Raw genomic sequence first — 23,057 nt, forward strand, 5'->3', positions numbered from 1 at the left:
AAACACTATAAACACACACGAAGTATGTTCCATATTTTTTTTCTTTCTACGATAAAAATAGAGACTATAATCACTGTATATGCCATTACAGTAAACCATTGTCAATTCAGTATGCTATACTATACTGCAATATCAATTAATCCAATATAAATAGGTATCATGATAGACTTTCGATAAAATGTTGAATAGAAAAAGAAATCAAGAAGCAAACTTCGACCCCAACATAAGAAGACATTTTGAGCACAAAAGCGTGTTTTGAACGCACAAGAAGCGGTTTTGAGAGTCTAGTTCCCTGATTGCTCACCCGCCAAGACAAAGAAGAAACTGGCGAACAAACGAAGACTTGCACGCATGCGTGTGGGTCAACTTCGTTGAAATAAATGACCAGATTATTTTGTGCATGATAACCCGATGAAAAACATATCTGGATAGATACGTGATGCAGAAGTAGTTGCAAGTCTTTGACATGCTAGCTCCAGTATTAGCCAACTCCAAACCGCAGCATCGCAAGTCACAGTCAGGCAAGTAAAACAGTAATGGAGTACGGCAATAATGAGTCCACTAAAAAAATTAAATAGTCCTAAAATGGTTGGTCAACAGTAATGCATGAACTCCAAAGAGAGTATTAGTCTGTGATTATTTTTTATATATGCTACATTTATGTACATTGTATGGAAATTGAATGAAGCTTAATGTAATTGTATTAAAATTGCTGGATTTATGTCATATTTATGGTTCACGGTGAATGTAAACAACATCGCATATTAAACAAAACAGTGTACGTTAGCTTTACTACCAGATATTTTGAATTGCATTTTGCCTGTTAGCCTCTGGCCAACTGGATTCGGGTTCGAATTCCCCGCCTGTGTATGTGAAGAAGGGTATGTGCAGTTAAATTTTTCATCAGCAGGTGGCAGTAGTAGTGATTCAAAATTAAATATTCTACATTCAGTAGCTTTAAATCAAATTAATATAGTGATGGGCGAGTACTGATACCAGGTATCAGTATCGGGCCAATACACTTATTTCAAGATATCGGTTTCAATACGAGTATCAGCTGCCCTCTTGTGGCCGTTTTACGATCAGGAACTTGAAATTAGAGAATAGAAGAATATAAAATTGCCATTTGTTTCATGTAATTTTGAGGGAAAATGTCATAGGGATATCTGTCATTGTTTTGGGGGAAAGTTTATGTATCATGTATCAGTGACTACTCAAGAGTTGAGTACTCGTAATAATATAATAGTTTTTACCTATTTTAAATAGGTTCAAAAAATACTAATCGATGTCGACTGATATGAAATACTCTGCTACAGTATATATAAATTTTTGACTAATAGTAAATTTCCATTATTATCAATCTCTGACTAAGTTGTTTGTTTTGGATTCTAGTTGTACTATATGGTTCAATGTCACATGTGTCTTCCTGCAATTGGGCACGCCACATTTTTTTGTCTTATATTTGTTACTTTCATTTGTATATAGCCCTTGTATATAGCGACCCTTGCGAGGAATAAGCGGTTAAGAAGATGGATGGATGGATGTATTTTCATATAGTGGATCGTCATCTTCCAACATCAGAGTAGCACGCGTGATGATCCTATACGCTTCTCTGATCTTCACTTACATTTAATTCACTCCACATATATTTGCTGGCTGCACAGCAGTTATAATAAATTCCTTACACACCCCATCCTATTAGCATTGATGTGTAACCTTGGAGCTCACCGTGTTCCGCCTGAGGGTAATAGAGTCACTGCATGTTGGTATCCTTGCGTGTGTACTGAGTGTGTGTGTGCGCGCGTGAGGTGATAGCTCAGGCGCCCCACTGGCTCACATCAGAAGGCTCAAATCGCACCTTCTACAGTGATGACTTTTAACTCCTTCTTTTCTACGTTCACCCTTTTCGTTCACCTTCTCTCCAGTGGCATGTGATGTATAAGCTCTCTGTTCATGTCCATCTGTCCGGACTATTTTCTCAGTCCATCAATCATGTGTTGCTGCTAAGCATCCATGCCTCACTTAACTGCAAAAGCTCTCAGTGTCCAGGGCCCTGGTCGACAAGGAGAGTGGTGGTCGGGTTGGTCTGATTAGCATTTTGATTGCATCAAATGAGATGAAGCCAGCAACATACACAATCAGACATTTACTTGCAGATGGATTAATTGTAGTGCTGCAAATGTTCTTGCTGGCAGTCTGCTCTGTAAAAAGTAATTCCGCAAACAGATGGACGCCTCGAGAATGTCAATTGGAATGGTATAGACTCGGGCGCCGGAATTGGTGACGCAGTATCTGCAAGGAAATAAAAGTGGGTGACACCTGACAAACATGGCCGCTTGTTCTTTTAGCAAGGTTCCGCCCCTCCCTCGAAGGTGAGGGATGACGACTAAATAGATGCAAAGTTGCAAGTGAAGGAAGCTGAGCAAAGTTCAACACACACTGTAAGCATTTGTTCATTGACACACACGCGCATCATCATCATCCCACAGCATTACAAATTGTAATCCGGGGCATGCGCGGACCTCAAACACACCTCCTCCCGAGTACACGAGCAGCATGACGGATAACATGTCTACTCACCTCATTAGCATGGGCTACTTTGCATACATGAATGTGGCAGGAATAACCGCAGCAGTCAACAGGCTAAACAATGAACAGTGCCTCTTGCACATGCTCGCAGGTGAATATTTCAGGCTGGTGCAAAGGCAGGAAAAGCTTTAAGAAAACATCATTTAACCCTTCCCGCTCGCTGCTACCTGTACGCCTTCTACTTTGCGAAAATCATCCACTGAAGGAACTTCTCGTTCTTGTCTAAGTTAAACAGTAGTGAGAAATATGTCTTCAAATGCATTGAAGTCGAAAATATCGTGAGCAAGGCACAATGCTGTGTAATGGCAAGCCTGAAGCTTTCTTCCTTACCATCTTAAACCCATTCCACTCCATTTGGGAGACGCCGGTGGTTGTCTCACGATGTTTCTCTCTTTCGCTCACTCTCTCTTGTATTCTCTCTTATTCCCCACACACAGCAGCAGCTACGGCAAACGCTTCCGCCGAGAGAAGCTACTCAATCTCAGCCCTTTCCTGTCTTACTTAGCGGCGAGAGACTTTCCGCTTATTATTCTGTCCCCGGCTTCCTCTTCCTCTCTTGTCTCAGTGGCGAGCGGAGAGCAGCGTGGCGGAGGTGCGCGGCGCAGGCATCGCCTTCTTCCACAGATGCTGAGAGCAGAATGATGAGCTTGGATGTGAGCGCAGCCACAACCACCCCCCCCCCCACACACACCCCCCCCCCCCCACACCCTACTCACTCCGCCTCCCTCTCCTCTCACAGCCACCCGCCCAGTCCCCTGCTCAACTGAAGATCAGCGCCCGCCCACTCCCTTCCACCTACCCCGGCTCTCCCCTCGAATCCGCCATTGGCGTCTTGGCTTGCCCGTCAGCTCACCCCTCCCTCGGCGTTAACACCTTCGCTCTCTGGCTGGCTCCGAGCCCTCGTCGGCACACGCCAGCCTCAGCCCGCTTTTGGCAGAGAAAAGGCTTTTTGAATCTCGGCAAAGTAATCAATCGCCGCTCAGCTCTGTGCCTGAGTGAGCCGGGGCAGAGCAACGTGGAGCCGGGCTCGAGGAGAGTGATTGCAGCCTCAGGCGCAATGGTAATAGGATGCCTGCACAGCACTGTGTATATAAATTAGCTATTACTGAGTGTCCTCTGTACATTTGCATTGGTGTGTGTATAGAGCAGCCTTCACCATCCCCCGCTGCCTTCTACACATTTAACAACAAAATGAGTCTTTGAATGCATTATTAACATTAAAAAAATTAAAATTCCATTCACCACTTATAGGAAAATAACTGCTTTTAAATTATGTTGTAAAGCAAGCAACACACTTATGCTCAGTTTTGAATTGTCAATTTAACATGTCAGTTATTGTAGTTTGTGTCAGTGTTGAACTTTTACTGTAGCTACATGAGATGGGAAGAACATTATCAACATGTCTCACTATGAATGTATTTTAGTTCCACACCCATTAAGTAACAAAAGATAGTATTGTCAAAGTTAAAGCGTTAACTCATTAATTAATCACAAAAAATTGATCGCATTTATCATGTATTAACGCAGATTAATCGTACTATTAATTTCGACCGCAGGTGATCCTTTAGCTGACAGCGGATGGTTACATTAAAGGTAGCACAGGTTGTGTTTGAGCAATAAACATAACTACATTCATTAAAGTAAAGCATTTAATCAGAGGTGGCAAATCCAGGTCCAGAAAGTAAAAATCCTGCCACAGTTTGGCTTTAGCCTCAGGTGCTAGCTAGCTAGCTCCCTAACTAGCTCCTATGATGCTCGTTTACCTGCTACTTAGCTAGCTAGCTAGCACCAGGGGGCTAAAGCCAAACTGTGGCAGAGTATTCACTTTCTGGACTTGGATTTGCCACCTCTGCATTTAATAAATGTTTGCGTATGACATTCAGAATATTTGTTCATGTTAAACTATCAGGGTCATATTTTTTTTCATTTTAAATTATGCAAGTAATTCACTGATTAGAAAAAGAGGAGGACGAGCGTGTGCAGTGGATTAAGAAATGTCATAACATTAAATGTAAAAAAAACAAAAAAAAAACACATAACAGGTGCTCTTAAAATTTGACGGGCAAATAATGTTGATAAAAAAACCTTTTTAATTAAGCTATTAATCATGTTTCATCAAAATTCCAAGATGTGATTAATCTGATTAAAAAATGTAATCGTTTGACAGCTCTACTACAAAGCAAATACATCAATATCCACTCACCATGACCATACTTCATACTACATTTAGCTACTTTAAAATACAGTCACATACAAGAGGATAACCACACAAGTGTTGGTATGTTGTCGACAAATTACGCAACAAACCTGCAGCCCAAACATACACATCACAGATTCACAAGGTTGGAGCATCCATGCCGATGAAAATATAACATACACACAATCCCATCTATTTCTCCAACTAAAATGGGACCTGATAACAGGAGGGCTGCCATTGGTTCACTGCGGAAGTTGTGGGAGGGGCAACGTTGGCGAGCTCCTCCAGGGATGGCAATAAAACTCCGCGGCCACTTAATCAGTTACAGCTGAACAATCGAATTAGATATAACACAGGAATTGGATTGAAAATTCTGCCTTTGTAAAATACATTTTTCATTGATTCAATTCATAATTTGATTATTATTTATTGCGGTTTTAATTCACAGTGGTGACAAATTGAACTGCAATAATATGAGCGTTGTTCCTAATATTTTGTTGTGATATCTGGTAACCAATCACATTAATAGACATACTGACGTATAGAGATATTGTTATTATTAGGGATGGCCGCGTACATATACCAGGTGTCAGTATCGGGCTGATACTCGGCCTTATTTCAAGGTATCGGTATTTGCGTAGGCCTTCTTGTGACCGTTTTTTACCTTCAGGAAATATAAATTAGAAGAAAAGACAATTGCCATTAAGTTCATGTAATGCTTTATTGGATATATGTCTTTTTTATTATTATTATTTATCATTGTTTCTAGGGCAATTTTTTTATGGATCTATGTAAAATTTATGTATTTTATGTATCAAAAATATTAGTGGTGTCGGTATCAGTAACTACTAGTATCGGTCTGAAAAAAAGTGGTATTGAACATCCCTCTAGTTATTGTAACGCCCCTTTCTAATTGGCTGTGTTCGGAATACTTTCATCATTCACTAATCACTATCGGAGTAATAATATAGCGGATTACATCTAATGAAAAATAGTTTTCAAACAATACTCGGGCATTATGCCACGGATGTCGTATTATCACAACATATTAGAACAATGTCAGCTGGTCGACCTCGGTAAAAAATACTTTATAATAACGTATTGTTTTAAACTGAGTGTATTTTACAAAATTAGTATGAACAAACACATTTATATCCATCCTCTACTTATAATAGAGATCTTTTTGAGCCACAACTCATTGGATTGTGACAAAAATACCCAGGAAACAATATTTTTTCTGTATCGGGGCAATGCATCATGGGATATTTTTATTTTCTAATGACCATTGATTGTTCACTACTTTTCCAGATACATTGAGGGCATTATTTATGTAGGGTGAGGTGTCAATTTTTTTTGCGAGCCACATTATAATTTCGGTATGCAGATACAGTATATGCAAACAACGAAATGTTGTTTGTTCAACTATTTTTCAAGTTACTGTATGAAGAGTTTGGTAAAAAAAAAAAATATCTCAAAATTTTGTTACAGATTTTAACATGATCATGGAAGTTGACCTACATTTGCTTTTAAAATGATATGGTGGCCTCCGGCTCATTTGAGTAAGAATAAGATGTATCTTTTGAAAGCTCTTTTGTGAGTGGATAAGAAAATGGTAACTATGCTTAATAACACACCTGAATCTGTCATTATGATTAGATCTGTGGCTCCATTTGGTGCATAATTACAGAGATGTTTCTTGTTCATTGTAATTGTTGTTTTTTTCTCTCGTTTTTTTATTTTTTATTTTTTTTTAGACGGTGTACAACAATTATCTACGGCTTGAAAAAATCGTGAAATGTTAGATAAGGACTTAAAAGCCTGTTTTTCAATAGACTTCTGTTCAAATATAAATAAATAAATAAAATTATGTGGTGGGCCGGATCAGGCCACCAGGCCACCAGGCCTCGAGTTTGACACCAGTGAATAGGAGACCACGGCCATTGTCATTATCATATAGCTTTTGCACAAGATATCGCAGGTTTACCTAATGTTGTGACCAGTGAGTATCGTTTCTATGGGGTTTCGTCAATGCTTCCATTTGAGCTCTCATCTATATACTAGCCACTTTGTTATTGTAGTCTTTAGCCTCTGTGTAACCTCATTGTTTAAAAATAAAATAAGCCTCATAGTAGAGCATTTATTTATCTTTCTACCTCTCTTGTTGACTGTATAGTTCAGGAAACCCACTTAATAAGTAGTGCTGTTTTGAACAATGCACTACTAATTAGATGGCTTTATTTAAATAGATAGCTTACTGTTGAATGGGGAAAGGCGTGTTAGTTTTATTCAAGGAAATGTTTCCTCAAAAAAAAAAAAAAAAAAAACAGGTTGCGGGTTCATGTCTCAGACAGACAAGAAGGGGGAGCTCTTGCTTCCTCTATAACGCGCTTTACCTGCCAAGCAACCCTCGCCCCATGCACAATTGACATAGACATTCCCTCCACTCCAAGCAAACACAAAGCTTGCTTTGTCACACACGTCGAACACTACTACGATTACAAATACTGTACTGGATATACATTATCTTCCCGCTGACAAGAGAGCAACATATCATTTGTTACGTAGGCAATACCATTAAAGTAGAATTCTTGGCGGTTCTGGCACGTAAACAAGTGATGACAAATGATGACAAAGCAACCTACGTCAGGCTGTGTACACATCAGGGATGAGAATGATGGATTGCTTAAAGATTTCAGATTACTAGAAATGTTGTTTGGAGAAAAAGTGATGTTGTTTAGAGGCTGCATCAAATTGATTTACTTGGTAGCAACCAGTTGGGGTACCTTGGATGAATTATTTAAGGCACAACTAGTCTGCTGCCTAACAAACATTGGAATAAATTAATATTAAGTACAAAGTAACAAATTAAATGTACTTGTAAATTGTAAAGTGCAATTTGCAAATACTCAATAAAACAAAGACAAATTCTAGGTCCTTCATTCTTTTAGTTAGTCTGTCAGCACATAAATTATGTACAGTGCAGGTACGCAAGTAAAAATGTATACAAAAATATCAATTGTGATTAAAGCATATGTCTTTTGCAAATGAACAGCTCAGTTTCTCATAGCAATGGTACACACAATAAAAAGAAGAAGATGTGAGTTAAAAAAAGAAGAAGAAAATACCGTATAAGAGAAAATATTATAAGGCCAGCTCTGGCAAACAAAAAAACATAAGCATGCCAGCATCCACACTTCACCGCTGACCTCTCCAACCTCTCTTGTAAGCAACATTTAGCTAGCCAGCCTACTGGAACCAAGTGCTTGACATCGAGACCAGCCTTGCTATGCCTTCAATTAGACACAAACGAATATACTGAAGCCTAATATTCCAATTTAAAAACATACACTGGTGCATACTGTCTGGAGAGAACGCATTGTGCGCTACATAACACAACACAACACATTCAATCAAGGAAAACACCCCAATGCTATATATATTTTTTTTAAGAACAAATAATAAGAACAAAACCATGGATGCACACAACACTGAGGAACAGGCACACTAATGAATGTAATGCTAATAGCCGTGAAAGGCGCCATCTCTAAATGTTGTAAGTTCATCTTCACTACATTTTCTCCAAATGCGAATGTGAGAGCAGTTGTTTTGTTTCACCACATTATCTACAGAATTTGATGACACTGCAGGACCCCGATTTTTATAGGCTGTGAAAATGACTGCAGCTACTTGGCTATAAACCAAATCTGCTTTCCCTCTCCAATCTTGTGTTCGCTTGCGTGTGTGTCACAACCAGAGATGAAAAGATGAAACCATGTTGCTGCCATGTCCTAGTTAAAGCTACACGCTGTGCATTACAATATTGCGTATGGACAGATGGAGGGAGTGGTTGAGATATCCTATCAAGGGCATTTTTTTCCTGCTTCGACCTGACTGCCATTATACAGTGTCCTCTATGTCAAGACAAGTGGAATTCTTTGTTGCACGTTTATGCATGACATGAGCAATGAGCATGAGATAATGTATCATCATAGTATGACAGTATGACATTCCAAGTACATAGCGTTCATTAGTAATAACATAAAAATACATACATAAGTAGTGAACTCAACTCCCTTCACAGCAAGAAGTACTTTGGCAAAGAATGAACTATTCTTCAAATAGAGGCTTCAAACAATGCCAGTTTAAGTTTATGGTTAAAATAAGCATAAACAAATAATAAAAAATAAATAAATAAATAAAACAATTATAAAACAACCACAAAGCCTTAGGAAAGTCCGCTTAGTTTAATGCTAGCAAACAATACAAAACGTCATAGTCACGGAAACGAATAGCACTGGTGTCACAGAGTTACTTTTTTGCCAATAGATGTTTGAAAGCAAAAGGTGGAGCAACTCATGTATACAATGTAACAATGCTCACAGGCATACATTCATCCATTATCCATGATCAATTATCCATTATCCAAAGTGGTGTATCATGGATTATTCATAATACACAAAGTGTTTACATTTTACTATTTAATTATGTTTCTAATACATTTTTTATAATGTACAACAATAGTGCTATTTTGCTCATAAAAAAAAAAACATTATAAAAACTGAACGGATTAATGGCATTTCCATTTATTTCAATGGGGAACGATGATTTGATAGGAATGTTTTGAATTATGAGCGTGGTCACTGGACAAATTAAACTTGCAACTGTATATCTAAAAATTATTGTTGTATGCCTTTCTTATGTTAACAAATTACAGTACATTAAATTTAACCATGCGTGTCGAGTTTGATGGAATAAAAAAAACAATGTAATGCCAAATTAAGTTTAATCTGAATCGGCTCTAGAAAAATCTACTGCCACTACCACTACAACTACTCCCATCACTATATCACTATTACAACTATTACTACCATCAAAAACACATATAAACATAAAATATGAAGTTGCCAATATTTCATTAGTTTTGAAAGTTAAAACGCTTTTGTGGCTTTAACCCAGGAAGGCCAGCTATATTGTCAACTGTGTGCAACTCCATCTTCCTGATTGGCAATGTCTGTCATCCACAAACTCCCTGGCACAGCAGACTCCATCCATACAAAAAACACGCAAAGCTGTGAGCACGCGTCAAAGACAAAAACACAGCACACAACACTTTGGAGCACAAAGTGCCTGCCAGTCTCCCACTGCGAGTGGCGGAGAGTTTGGGCTTTAAGTGCTCGACCTCACAAGAGTGCTTCAGCCGGTGCTTCTAGCATGCTAATTCACAAAGAGAGAACTGGCTAATTGTCATGAACCGTCCGCGCCCTTCACTCTGCCCTGCCTCTTCACCATCAACCCCTCCTCGTCACACACCTTAATGGATTAACCGCACACTGTTGTGTTTCCCACTCGCTTTTTATCCGACCGGCTCACAAGGATTCCTATTTGCTCGAGCCTAGAAATGTTGAATATCCTGGTCCGAGCAAAGATTAAATGTGCTGCAAGCATGGCATTGTGTGCCGAGGCACAATATTCAGCCAGCCAATGTGTAGTTTTATGATAACACGGGTGAAAGCGGACACAAATAAGAGCACACACTGTTGATCAGATTTGAATATGCAGTGTGCACGGTGATAATTGTGACCGCTTTTGCTTTGGGTCCTTGTTAACTGTCACACACTGTGTTTCAACACCTGTCTTGTGTTTCTCTCCGCATAATAAGATTTTCTATTTAAAGGAGGAGAAGTGAAAATGCCAGCTGAGATGTTACAAAAACAAAAGAAAGAAAATACTTATAGTGTTTTTAATTGTTTTGCTGGAGAATGAAAAACGATGTATTCAATTGCCTAGCAGCTTCACAATAAATTCCGCCAAACAAGTACACAAGAGTAAATACGATTCAAATTTGCACTGGCCACACGCAGTATGCAAACAAATCTCAATGGAAAAGTGGGCTAATAAGCCTAATATATTTTACAGCCCCACATCACAGACTGGAAGATACTGTATAATTCACAGTAGTTGCTCTTTACAAGTGCAATATTTTCCAACAAAATTACATTGGCATTCATTGCATTTTATCCTCATACACAGTAATCTACAGTAAAAATATGTCCTGAGTCGTGGAAAAATTCCCGATCGGCATATGTCAATCAATGCCTTTCAATGTCGATCGCAAAAATGATCACCCGCGGCTCGCACTTTGCAGCTTGCGGCGCACTAGGGACCAACCTGTGTGCAGTGTAGCGTCCCCTCCCTTTTTCTTAACACTGCGTGGCAAACCAAACTAACATGCTGCCATGTGGAGATTTTATGTGATTTGAGAGTGTGCAGTTAATCTATGTGATTGGTATCGAAATCGGTATTGACCAATCTCACTGATGCCCGTTTCTTTAAACTGCCTCAAGCTGTGTACGTGAAAAAAACAAAACCCAGTCAAGTCCGTCTCCGCGCCTCTAGCTAGACTTTCACTGGGCATGGAAATACAACACTATATGTCAAGGGAAAAATAGTTTAAAAAAACAATGAAATGTCTATTTTGCAAGAATGCACACAAGAATCTAAACTGGCTGGACAGATGCATAAATTGTTAAACTATTTTGAAGGTAAGTACATCCTCAGGACAAAAAACTAAAACGGGCAGAACACAGTGTAGTGAGAACAGAAGCAACTTGAGAGCTTAATTGATGGGGGGGGGGGGGGATTGGCACAGCAAATCCACAGAAGGGTGTTCACTGCCATTGACTGCTTTAGATGTCAAAAGGTTAACATTTTTCCACTTTTATTAACAAGAGTTATAACAGATATAAAATGTGTGATTAATTGTGAGTTAACTATTAAAGTCATGCGATTAATTACAATTAAAAATTTTAATCGCTTGACGTGATTTAAAAAAAAGATTAGGGCCATCAGGCAATAATTTTTTTTTAATCGTAATTAATCACATGAATTGACTAGTTAACTCATGATTAATCACACATTTCATATCTGGTCTAAATGTACAATAAAAAAATCTAGGTTTTCATACTCTTGTGAACAAAAGTGGAAAAAAAATGTTAAACTAATAGAAATAGTCATTGACGTCTATAGCCGTCAATGGCAGTGAATGAGTGAATAGTGAAGAAAGAACACATTCATATATGAGAGGCAGCCATCTGAACTCTCGGCTGTGAGGTTGTGCCTCTGCCATACAGTGTTAAATGGCCTTGGCTGTTAATTTCATGTGATCAATAGTGTAATAAGTTCAGAGGTAAAACAGTGAACAAATGGTGAAAAAAAGAGCCAACTACTTGGGAAGGCCCAAAATTGCTTTTAAGTGGACGGCACAAGTGGTATTAATTGAGATATGGCCTCAATTAAAGTGAAGGAACTACAGTATTGCTGGATTACAGCCTACTACTACAATTGGTAGCAATACGTTTATTCGCATTGTTCTCTCATGCCATCCCCCATATCATCCGTCTCTAGGGGGTTTCTGTGATTCTACTGGATCTAATGATTCAAAGGCTTTAGTCTCAGCAACATAACAGTGCCAGTATTGTTCAATATGCTCCAGTAAATCACATAAGAAAACATCAGATACTGTAAATTCGAATCCCAAAGATAGAAGACAGTTATTTAAACTGCTGTTAATAAATTGGCGACATATGCAAAATATTTTCCCAACACCAATTATCACCAGGATAACCAGATACTTTTTGAAAAGAAAATGCAGCAGTGGTAACATCACTATGTTCCAGCAGAGCTCTTTGGAAAACTTTAGTTTGGCTGATTCAAAATTAAAACCTCCCAGCAGTCTCCTGAGCCCAATACATTTGATAACTACACAGTGTGCTGCTTACCTAGGCTCTTCTTGATCTGCCCTTGAAGGACAGATTTAGTTGCTCTTTACAAGCTCTGGCAGGCCAAGCATATTTCTGGGCTACTCAGACTGATGATGGCCTCTTTGCTGGCAGGTGTCCACCCTCTGCCGGTAACAATCAACAAATGAGAATTGCAGGCTTCAACTTGTCCGTCAGTCTGTCTGTCCAGAGACAATCTCAGACATCAGGCGGCTATTAGCATGATGGAGCAAATGGGTGCACAACAATGGGCGGCTTGGACTGTGTTGGATGTTTTCTTCAGTTTTAAGACCAGGGTCTTTTATTTCCATGAATCAATGGTGCACACAGTGTGGATACTGATTTGAGGTAATTTCATGGTCCACGGCACAGCGCACCTGCACTGCTGTTGTATGTTAAATCAAATCGCCTCTCTTCTGTCTCTTCAAAAACAAGAAAAAGGCCACGTGCTTCTGCTCTGCCGCACTGGCACCGTATTTAAAACCACAGCAGAGCAAATGATGTTAAATTATCTCGGGATCACAGTCAACTTCACAGTAAGTCATCAAAGCACTAAATGGGCGCCGTTGAGGAAATAGAAGGCACACAAAAAGACAATCCCCTGTTCACAAGTGTGAAGACCTGTCAAACTAGAACCCTGGAAGGCACTCAAGAGAGTATTGAGAACATTTTCCACACTACAATAACATCCATTGTATCTTAAAAATCATACAATTGTCCTCTTGGATGGAATCATTTAACAAGGGGGAATACACAACAATCACCAAATGTTCTCAACGTGTTAAAAAAAGCTATCAGTAGCCATCGTGATGAAAAACTGTGGATAAAAAGATGACTTAAATTGAACATAGTGAAATGGAGACACAGCGGGTCTTAGTTTGGCTAAACCAAACTAGCAAACCCTCCTCTGGGCGGCCCTATAACGAGTGCCTTCAAGGTTAAGTCGACCCCAAAATTGTCTTTACAATGTGTTGTAGTGACTGTAAACACAGCATTCTGATTGGTATTACTTTTGTGGTATATGAATAAAGCAGCAAAATGCATCCATTTTCATCCATGTCAGGGGCGGCCATTTTGCCACTTGCTGTCGACTGAAAATGGCATTCCAGTTGCTCAGGGCTCAGCTAACAACCAATCACGGCTCACATGTTTTCGAAGTTTGGTCATGTGACATTCACAAGCTGAATTGTGATTGGTTGTTACCTTAGAAATTGTAATGTCATCTTCAGTCAACAGCAAATTACAAAATGGCCGCCCACTGAAATGGATCAAAACATGCTTCATTCGTATTCCAGCAACAAAAAAAACGAGTGGGACCGCATATAACCTATTATTGTAAATAAAAGTTTTGGGTTGGGTTCTCCTTTCATGAAAGTTGTCTTAAATGAACATTACCAAGGACGAATAAATACCAACTCAAGTAGCTGGTTTCCTCCTACATGCTCCTACATGCCGGGCATGGCAAGGCATCAACTTAACCCCTGTCTGTGTCACAGTGCGCGGAAGAAACTCCACAGATCAGAAGTGAATTCTTCATGCTGATCCTGGATAGAGGCGATACGCCACATTTGTCACAGCCGCTTCTACCCTTCACATTAACGCAAAGCTGCTTGGTGAGAGTGGCTACAGCTTTGCAGGCTCCTCATGTGACTGTCACTGTAAGAGCGTGATCACTGCAGCAGAAATGTTGATATTTTAATGAGCAAACCCGAAGTCATTAGGTGGCTTTCCATCCACATGTTTGTATTCAATTTTTCAAGAATTGTGAAAATAAACTTGAATTGAAATGCTAGAAATTTTGGGGAGCCTAAAATTTGCAATTTTGGCTATGCAAAGAGGTTTTGCGAATAAACGATGACAGGACTGGATACTATGTCGTACGTTTTGATCGAATAAGTCCGTCACTATGAAGGACCAAAAATGCCAAAATTAAAAATTTATAAATTTATAAATAAATAAATAAAAATGAAAATAAAAACGGATATAAAAAATATAATTCAAAAATTAAATACAAAAAATAAATATAAATGGAAACAAAAACAACATTATAAATAAATAAATAAATAAATAAAAACTGAGATTCAAAAAATAAAAAGACATGTAGGAATAAATACAAAAATAAATATATAAATAAATAAAATTAAATATCAATCAATAAATAAAAACACTCTGCTGTCAAATTATTATTTTTTCCTGCTGCAGACGCTCTGTCAAGACAAAATGTTATTCAAATGAGGGGGCTGTCCTAAGTGTGTCTTGGGTTGGACTCCGCCGTTGTAAGTATATTTATATTTTGTTGTTTTTATTTCCATTTATATTTATTTGTTGTATTTAATTTTTTAATTATATTTTTTATATCTGTTTTTATTTTCACTTTTATTAAATTATCCATTTTTAATTTTGGCAGTTTTAGTCATCTATACGTCACATGTACATATTGTAGTCTGAAAAAATTGTGGCGGGCGATAAAGAAAGGCATGTGTGGGGAGACGAATACATTGAAATATTTCTGGAACCAATAAAAGAAGCGAAAACTAATCTTTTGTTGTCGGTTGAGTGTCTTGTGGCAGAAAGAATGTGGCCGAAAAATGATCTCATATGAGGTATGAGGATTATTTTACACATTTTCACAACATTCACTGAAAAAATTATAATAATTTAATTTGGATGGAAACCCCATTACAGTGCATGTCTCACGTTTTTAGTACAGTTGAATCTCAAACTAAATGCCCAAGACAATTGCCCTAGATATACAATTGGCTGAACAAAAGTTTCAGAATTCAGAATTCAAACGTAAAAGAAAAAAAAAACGTCTACATTCACAAAATATTTCATAGTGTGCATCATCCCAAAAATGGCCAGCACATCTCACAAGAATCAACAGATTCTGTTCGACCTTCAAGCTTCCACTTCAGCGCTACTTTAGAACCGTTTTTGTGTTTTAAGGAACAGATAATGGAGGGTCTTAGAGGCTGTAACCAAACATAAATGAAAGGTTTGCAGAAGTGCCCAGTAAGGCTTAGCTCGCCATTGGCTGTTGATTCTAGCATGTGTGTTGGCACTCAGCAGGTATTCTCTACAGGATTCTGGTGGATTATTGTCCATTTGGACAGCAGAGTGTCCGCAGCTTGAGGTGACATTCAGCTTCATTCAACTTCAGCCGCCCAGCAGCTCACAGCTTGGCTGTCAGCTTTAAACAATGTATGCTTTGTGGCGTCATTACTCGAGGATATAATATGGATTTGAACAGACGCACAACAGCATGAGGTTACGTGCATTAAAATACGTAGCGCTAGAGTAAGATGGGTCAGTTGATTATACTAAAGTGCAATTTGGGGCACGGGCGAGGAGAGCAGCCCGTTTTGCGTTTGATCCCGGTCGGGGTACATCCATGCTCACAGGGTGACCGCTGGGGTCCATCTGGTGGAGGCTTTAATCAACCCACACACACACACGTACATGCACACATATAGACATGGCTCACTTGGTAATTAGATTTTTTGTTGTTGTTGTGATTGTATTAATTTCTGAAGTCATCCAAACCCTTCACCAACCTCCACTGCAGACATCAGGCAACAATGACATTCAATCATCACCTGTTTACTACCTCTCCAAAACACCTCACACAAGCAGCTGGAGTCCACTATATATGACTTTTGATAAGGCATAACCTTTTATAAATTACACACATCCGGCATCATTTGCAGGCATGGCCCGAAGCACCTTGAGGATAAAACATGGAGAGGCTCGGCAAAACCCAGCTCTTGAAATGTCACTTCATGCTTAACCGCACTTTCTCATGCTCGGAGAAAATCCAGTGCATAAAAATCCACCGGGTTTCAGTTAAATGCCTTCATGCTTGAAGACATGCTTTGGCTATTCAATGTTGTTGAAACACTTGGCTGGTTAAAAGATAAATAAAGCAATAAAATCTACTTGATAGGAACTACAATGTCATTTCCACTATGCATCCACCATATGTCAACACACCAACAAGATTTCTCCTATAGAATGAAGTGAACTGAGATGGAAAGTTTGATTAAAAGCTGTTATTAAGCTGTGAGGAATTTATTTAATTTTTTTGTTTATTTGAGAATGTTTGATTCTTGTTATATGCAATTTATTTGAGAATATTTTTATTAAAATTAATACTTGTATTTATTTATTTTTAACATTTTTTTTTAAATATGTTACAATAAACTGTTGTTTTCCAAATAACGAACACAAATAAACAACAAGCAAATTTATGTTTTGCATTTTGTTCTCATACTGTACCGAAAATAAAAACAGAACACTTCTAATACATAATCTATATATTTTCAATATCTTTAATTGATTAACCACCTTGTTATATAAACACTTTAGGTGCCAGAGTTTTTCAATAAAATATTCCGTTTTGATATCACTATTTTAAAAGGTTGTAGCTTGAAAATGGTTAGGGATAAAGGCATGCGGTAAATGTTGCTTGGTGCAATTTTGCTTGTTTGGCGCTTAAAGTGTTTTGTACAAATAAGGCACTCTATCAAAACTTTTAGATCAAACATAGTGAGCAACAACGTTAATGGTACCGTGCTCTCGCTTGGTCTTTTTTTCCTGCTATGCCAGCACACAAGATGAGGAAGTGTGATGATGATTTAGTTTTATTCATTTGAGTTTATTTTATTCAGTCTTATTTTACTGCTGCTATGTTATTGCAATACAGTACTTGACATTTACACATCTTAATATATTACTTAAAACATTGTTTATATAGTCAATGAATGTTTTAACACTACAAAACTTTTTTTGTCATCAACTGAGTTAAATATAGGAGGTTCTACTGTTTGTTTATGTATTTCCATAACAAATGACTAACTATAGAAAGTTGGTAAATTAAGTGGCCTCATCTTGTTCAATGGTTGCAAAAGTCACACATATATCATTTACTCATGATGACAGCAGTTGCTTTGCCTCATCCGAGGCAATTAGCAAATCAATAACAAAAACACAATTGGCCACCTAACTATCACTTTCAAGGAGAGTTAAACGATGTTGTTTATCAACATGCCAGAATCCTCGACAAAGGCCATTTCTCAGGTATTGGCTGGCATTTGTCAGCTCAACATCAACACGCTCATTTCCACACAAGGATGCTGTATCTTGCCTAATAAGGGGTCTTCACCTTGAAAATCTCCGAAGTACAATATTGCAAATTGGCGTTCCAAAGGGCATCATCTTTGAGGGGGAAATTGAATGTTGCTTCAGGCAGGAGATTTTGTTTTCATTACAAATTGGAGTTTGATTTGTCTGCGATGACAGAGTTGAAGCTATCATGGTAGATTATCGCAGACACAGGCAGGCCAGTCTTCGGAAGGCTTTGTGATGGCTAATACTGCTTTTGTCAGTGTTCATAAGGCTGACATGTTGTGTATACATATGTATGTCACTTCCACTTAACATCATAATTAATCAACTAAATATGTTATGAAATAACAAATGTTGCTGATTGATCCAATAATTATATTTACACCAAAACGAGTTCTCGCACTCTCTCTCTCTATATATTTTTCTAAATAATTACAGTTCACAAATAACAAATTATGCAGAAATGACCAACACAATATCTTATCTTACCAAGCCTACATATCACTTCTACTGGATTTGAAATGATTGTCCAAGAAAACAGAAAAATAGTTTCTAAAATTAAATGCTTTCATCGATCCCGCGCGAGTAAGCTGGATTTTTAGGAATTAAGCAGAAAGAATGAATAGCTGTAAGTCCAATTGTTTTGCTTATTCAAACTATTGAACTGCACATGTAAACACTGACTCGAGATAAATTCTCAGTAGAGCTGGTATATAATGCGCCATAGGCTGAAGTAATTATGTGTGTCTGAAAGCTTCCTTTATGGTGGAGGTTTATGCCATTTCCCCATATCAGTCTTGAAATGTAAAAGTTATAAATGCATGCTTATTTTTCTTAAACACTACCATTTCAGCTCAGTGAATCGTTTTATCAACAAACTCGTCAGTCAGTGTTACACAGCAGCATGTTCAATTCCTATTCTTTTTTTAAGTACGGTGTAAAAGTTTTTAATACTGCAAAAATTGAAATCTTAAGTAAGATATCATTTCTTAAATGTAACCTAAATTTGCTTATTTTGCTTCGACAAGTTATTTTTACTTAAAATGTAATTGTCACACAAGATCATTGTGCTTATTTTAAGATACTTATTACTTCATTATCTTATTTGATCAAGCAGTCTTAGCATTGAGTGTTAACAGCCAGTTTTAAGTACTGTGAGGCTTAAAACAAGCATTTGCCACAGTTTAAGATGACAACTAACCAACACTAAAGGCCCTGAACTGGGGTTTCATAAAATGAATTGTCTAATTTTAAGATTTTGTAAAATCTAGTAACAAGATAAAATGGAAAAATACAAGTATGAAAACAGTCAGACAAAAGGGCAATATAGTGGTTAGTTTTGTTCTATTTACTAAGCTAACTTTTCCTTGTTCCAGTACCAGCTCAGTGGTAGAGTGCTTACCCCCAGACAATAAAAATGGGACCCTGCTTGACACTGAGGCTAAATGATCCAAGCATAAAAAAAATACTTATGTATTTTAAGAAAATAGTTTTATTCTTCATTACTTGTTTTTAGTCTAAAAATACAATTTTTAAGACCACTGTGGTTGATATGGGCCTAGTATTATTTTCTTATTTTTCAAAATCTTACAGGTACATTTTTTTGTTCTGTTGGCAGATAATTGTGTTTATGTGAAGTAATAATTTTCTTACTTTACTATATTTTTTTTTCTTAAATTGTCTACTGTCTACTGCTTGTCATAAATAGATAAACTATGCACAACGCAGATGATAGTCGAAGCCAACGCGTAGGTGGACTCACGGGTCAAAGTACATTAACAGAGGGGTGACCTTTGGGTGGGCGTGGGCTTTCTTGTTGCCTCAGCGGTCTACTCCGGGTTTAGACTATTGTTTATGGATCACATCTCAGGGCTTTTTTGTTGTTCTCGTCTACAGAGCGGAAGTCGTGCAAAACATGCTTTGTGATGAAACACACATGAAGCCGTACCCAGTGGATGTGCTAACTTGAGAGTGAATGAATGTCGAACTCAGAGAGGACAATGGTTAGGGGTAGCGTGTGCGTGATTGTTGCGCATGTTTGTTTGTGTGTATGTGCGTGTGTGTTCACGAGCCTGCAGACACCTGCTCCTTTCTGTAGTGATGGCTCCCAAAGGGACACAGGCTCAGCTGCTAATCACTAGGCCCTCCCTGCAGCACCGGTGGCCGGCACATTTACGCACGCACACAGAGACGCATACACATACGTGAAATCTTTAGAGGCCCCCTAGTAGTGTCTCTCAGCATCTCTGCAACTGGCACATCACATGTGCTCATATCAAGAGCAAACATGACATGATTTGTACACACACAAACACACCTCGCACATTGGCATGATACGGTCATGCAGTCATAACATGTTCCAGTTTGAAATGGGCTGTAGGGTGCGCCCCTGTAGCTTATAGGAGTATTTACAGAACAAAGCATTTAAATGCAATCCCCTCCCCACCTTTTTGTTCACCCTCCATTCCAATCCTATTTCTATGCATTCGGAACATCTTTTCATCATTCGGGCGGTTGCACCTGCGTGTGCTTCGGTGACAGCAGCAGGGCCGCGGCGCATAAACGAGCTAATTTCTTACATGTAGAGAACACTGCAATCAAGGATAAGGGGGAAAAGCGACGAGCGGCAGATGGAAGGAGCTAATCATTATTGTGGTATAAGGGATGACCTCTATCTATTTTCAGGCGTACATTCTTGTTCCTCGTTAGGTTCAGCAGAGAGGAAAAAAAGTGGCACATCTGAACGCCTAGCCACAATTTTTTCTTTTTTTTGAAATGTTGAAACAGAGGGAAAAATTAGAGTTGCCAAACAAAGCCTCGTGTCACATCGAGAACGTCAGCTGCCTGCAGTGGGCAATCAGCGGAGCTTTCTAGAAATTAACAACATTCAGCTGGGAAGCACGGCGCACTGCAGCTTTTTAAATGTGGCCTTCTTGAAAATTAAATCTCGGCTGAGTGAAATATGGAACGATTTGCAATTCAGATTTTCCTCCCATGCTCCTTTCATTCCGTCGCCTTTGTCTAAGGTTACACGCCTGGGACTGCATGGTCATTCTGAATGTATGCACACATTTTGAAAGTGTAATTCACATGAATGGTTGTTATACTGAATCACAATATTTACAAAATAGAAGCACAAACACACATTGAACATTTAGTGTTGTTTGGGTCAGTAATAATCAACTTTTATGCTTTTACTTGGCTTCTTGAATTACAAATGAAGCAGAGCAATACTTGTTTTTGAAAAATAACATGAATAGGAAAAAAAAATTCTGAAAAAAAAATAAACACACCCACAATTTATGTTCCCAGCGGCTTTAGTAATACATTGCCTGTAGCTCTCCAAGTTAAAGATTGTGATGCTGCTTGTGAACGACAAACCGACCAGAATTTTCCAGTGCATTTGTCTAATGTATGCAAATGATCTCCCCGAGCTTAATGACGGTACCATTAATCACGACGGTCTTCTTTAAACAGGGTAATCACGCGTGCGTGTGCACGCACACACACATACACACGCGCTCACACGCACACACAGACACGTAGCAAAATCACAAAAAAGAAACCACAATCACACAGTTTGGCATGGGATGTAACAAGGTGCGATGAGGAGTAATCCATTATAAAGCTGTTAAATCCCCCCTCCCAAATTTCTCCCCCGCTAATCACATTTCTAATCAGTGGCGTTAAATTCAAAGTGATTTTTAACTTGGCACTCGCCCGCCTCAAATTTGTTTTTTCCATCTTACCCGTGCCGATATGAAGCAACAAATGTGTAAACACGCCAATCATTCTTGTATAATAAATTCAACTTATTACTTACACTACTTTCAACAAATAATTCATGGGCCAGCAGCTTCATGCAAACAGCAGATAACAGCGAGTCTTAATGGGCATTTTGGACAACAAAAAACCCGGAGACAGATGGCTTTGAACTATTGTAAGAATGCAGAACGAGAAGTGTGGGAAAAAGAAAAAAAAGAAAAAAGAAAACACTTTTGAAGCCCAACTCCACATAGACGTATTTCACCGCTTATCCTCGCCGCGCATTTGCATAGAGTTTGCCGAAAACCCCTTGGGTATCGTCAGCAGCATGACAGTGGGTTATGAAAGCTTCCGGGAAGCTTTGGGGTGTGGATCTGAGCCAGTTTGAAGGGGAGGCGAACCAATGAAGCACCCACAGCTTCATGTTGCCTTAATGCGGCGAGTCAGGGATTTTCTTACAACATTTTTTGCTTAAATGCTCTGGGTTTTCTTGTGCCTCTTCTTTCCTGTTTCGCTCCCTTCCCTTGAAGTTATCTTTCCTACCGGGACTGTCAGCGGAATGTTGACATCAATGGAAATAATTCCATGTGTCTTCAGTGATCTCGTATTGATGAACTTGTCGTTTCTAACGAGATCATCTGATCCAAGCAAATTTGAATGCCCACTTCACAAACAAATTCGATTTTAAACAGTGGATATTATAGAGCAATACAAAATTCCACAATACTGAATTACTTTAGCCATGCAGACACACTAACACATGCACGATTTACACACACAAACACCTCAAATTCCCTTGATAACAGTCTGTCTGGCGGAGACTAAAGACAGAGTAGGCGTAGGGTAATTGAACAAACACAACAATGTAAATATTTACTAATACCATCCATTGAGAATACTGGCCGGGTTGCACAATTGATTTGTTCTCTTTCTGCCCTTTTACTCCCTTCCTCACCCACACACAAACAACTGGCCCCCCCAACCCTGCTTCTTTTCATGCTATCACAACGCACGCCTGTGTTCATTAAAAAGATGGAGACTTGTATATGGAGATACAGTGCTCTGTCTATATCCTCTTACCAGGGATGACCTGTAGCCCGTCTGGGCGGGCGATGACGGGAGATCCCTGGGAAATAGCGGCGAGTGCGACTCGGGGACGGAGCCCACGCCACTGGCTGCTAGACCCGAGAGCTGCCCGTACCTCGCCATCATCTTGAGATGCTGCTCACAGAACACACACACGCTCACGCATTGACGTGGGAGGAGAAGGGAGGAGAAGAAGGGGAAAGGGGGGGGGGAGGGAGGGGTGGGACAGATAACAGCAGGTAGGAAGGACGATGATGAATATTAAAAGGACAGAGGGAGTGTGTATGGAGAAGGAAGCGATAGAGAGAAGGAGGGGATTAGGGGACATTTTTGCTCTCACACAAAAGCACGTGAACACACAAGCTCTCAAACTTACAAGCATAAGAAGGCACAGTTTTAGCCCCAATTTCATAAGCAAGGCTGGGTTTGATCGGTATGATGGCTACCTTGTTGCAATGGGGTGATGTCAAGTATGGGCACTAGCTCTCCATTTACTATTACAGCAGAGCAGCTGCGTG

The 23,057-nt window shown here is 38.9% G+C and overlaps 1 protein-coding gene across 7 annotated transcripts in view; it reads right to left on the bottom strand.

Annotated features, from left to right (window-relative positions):
* elavl4 (ELAV like neuron-specific RNA binding protein 4) overlaps positions 1-23,057 on the bottom strand; it is a 110,607-nt gene that overhangs the window by 78,914 nt on the left and 8,636 nt on the right. For 4 of the 7 annotated variants that reach the window (XM_086090032.1, XM_086090035.1, XM_086090033.1 and 1 more), the window contains one exon: positions 22,534-22,674. The exons of 1 other annotated variant lie outside the window; for it this stretch is intronic. In XM_086090032.1, the coding sequence (XP_085946158.1) occupies positions 22,534-22,674 (141 nt within the window). Of the gene's footprint in view, positions 1-2,919; positions 3,251-22,533; positions 22,675-23,057 lie in introns of those variants that run through there. 2 more of the 7 variants (XM_086090038.1, XM_086090037.1) reach the window with 1 other exon arrangement.

This window comes from Leptonotus elevatus, chromosome 11 (assembly GCF_054856555.1).
Source record: "Leptonotus elevatus isolate MCC_2025b chromosome 11, RoL_Lele_1.0, whole genome shotgun sequence".
In the NCBI taxonomy this organism is placed as follows: Eukaryota; Metazoa; Chordata; class Actinopteri; order Syngnathiformes; family Syngnathidae; genus Leptonotus; species Leptonotus elevatus.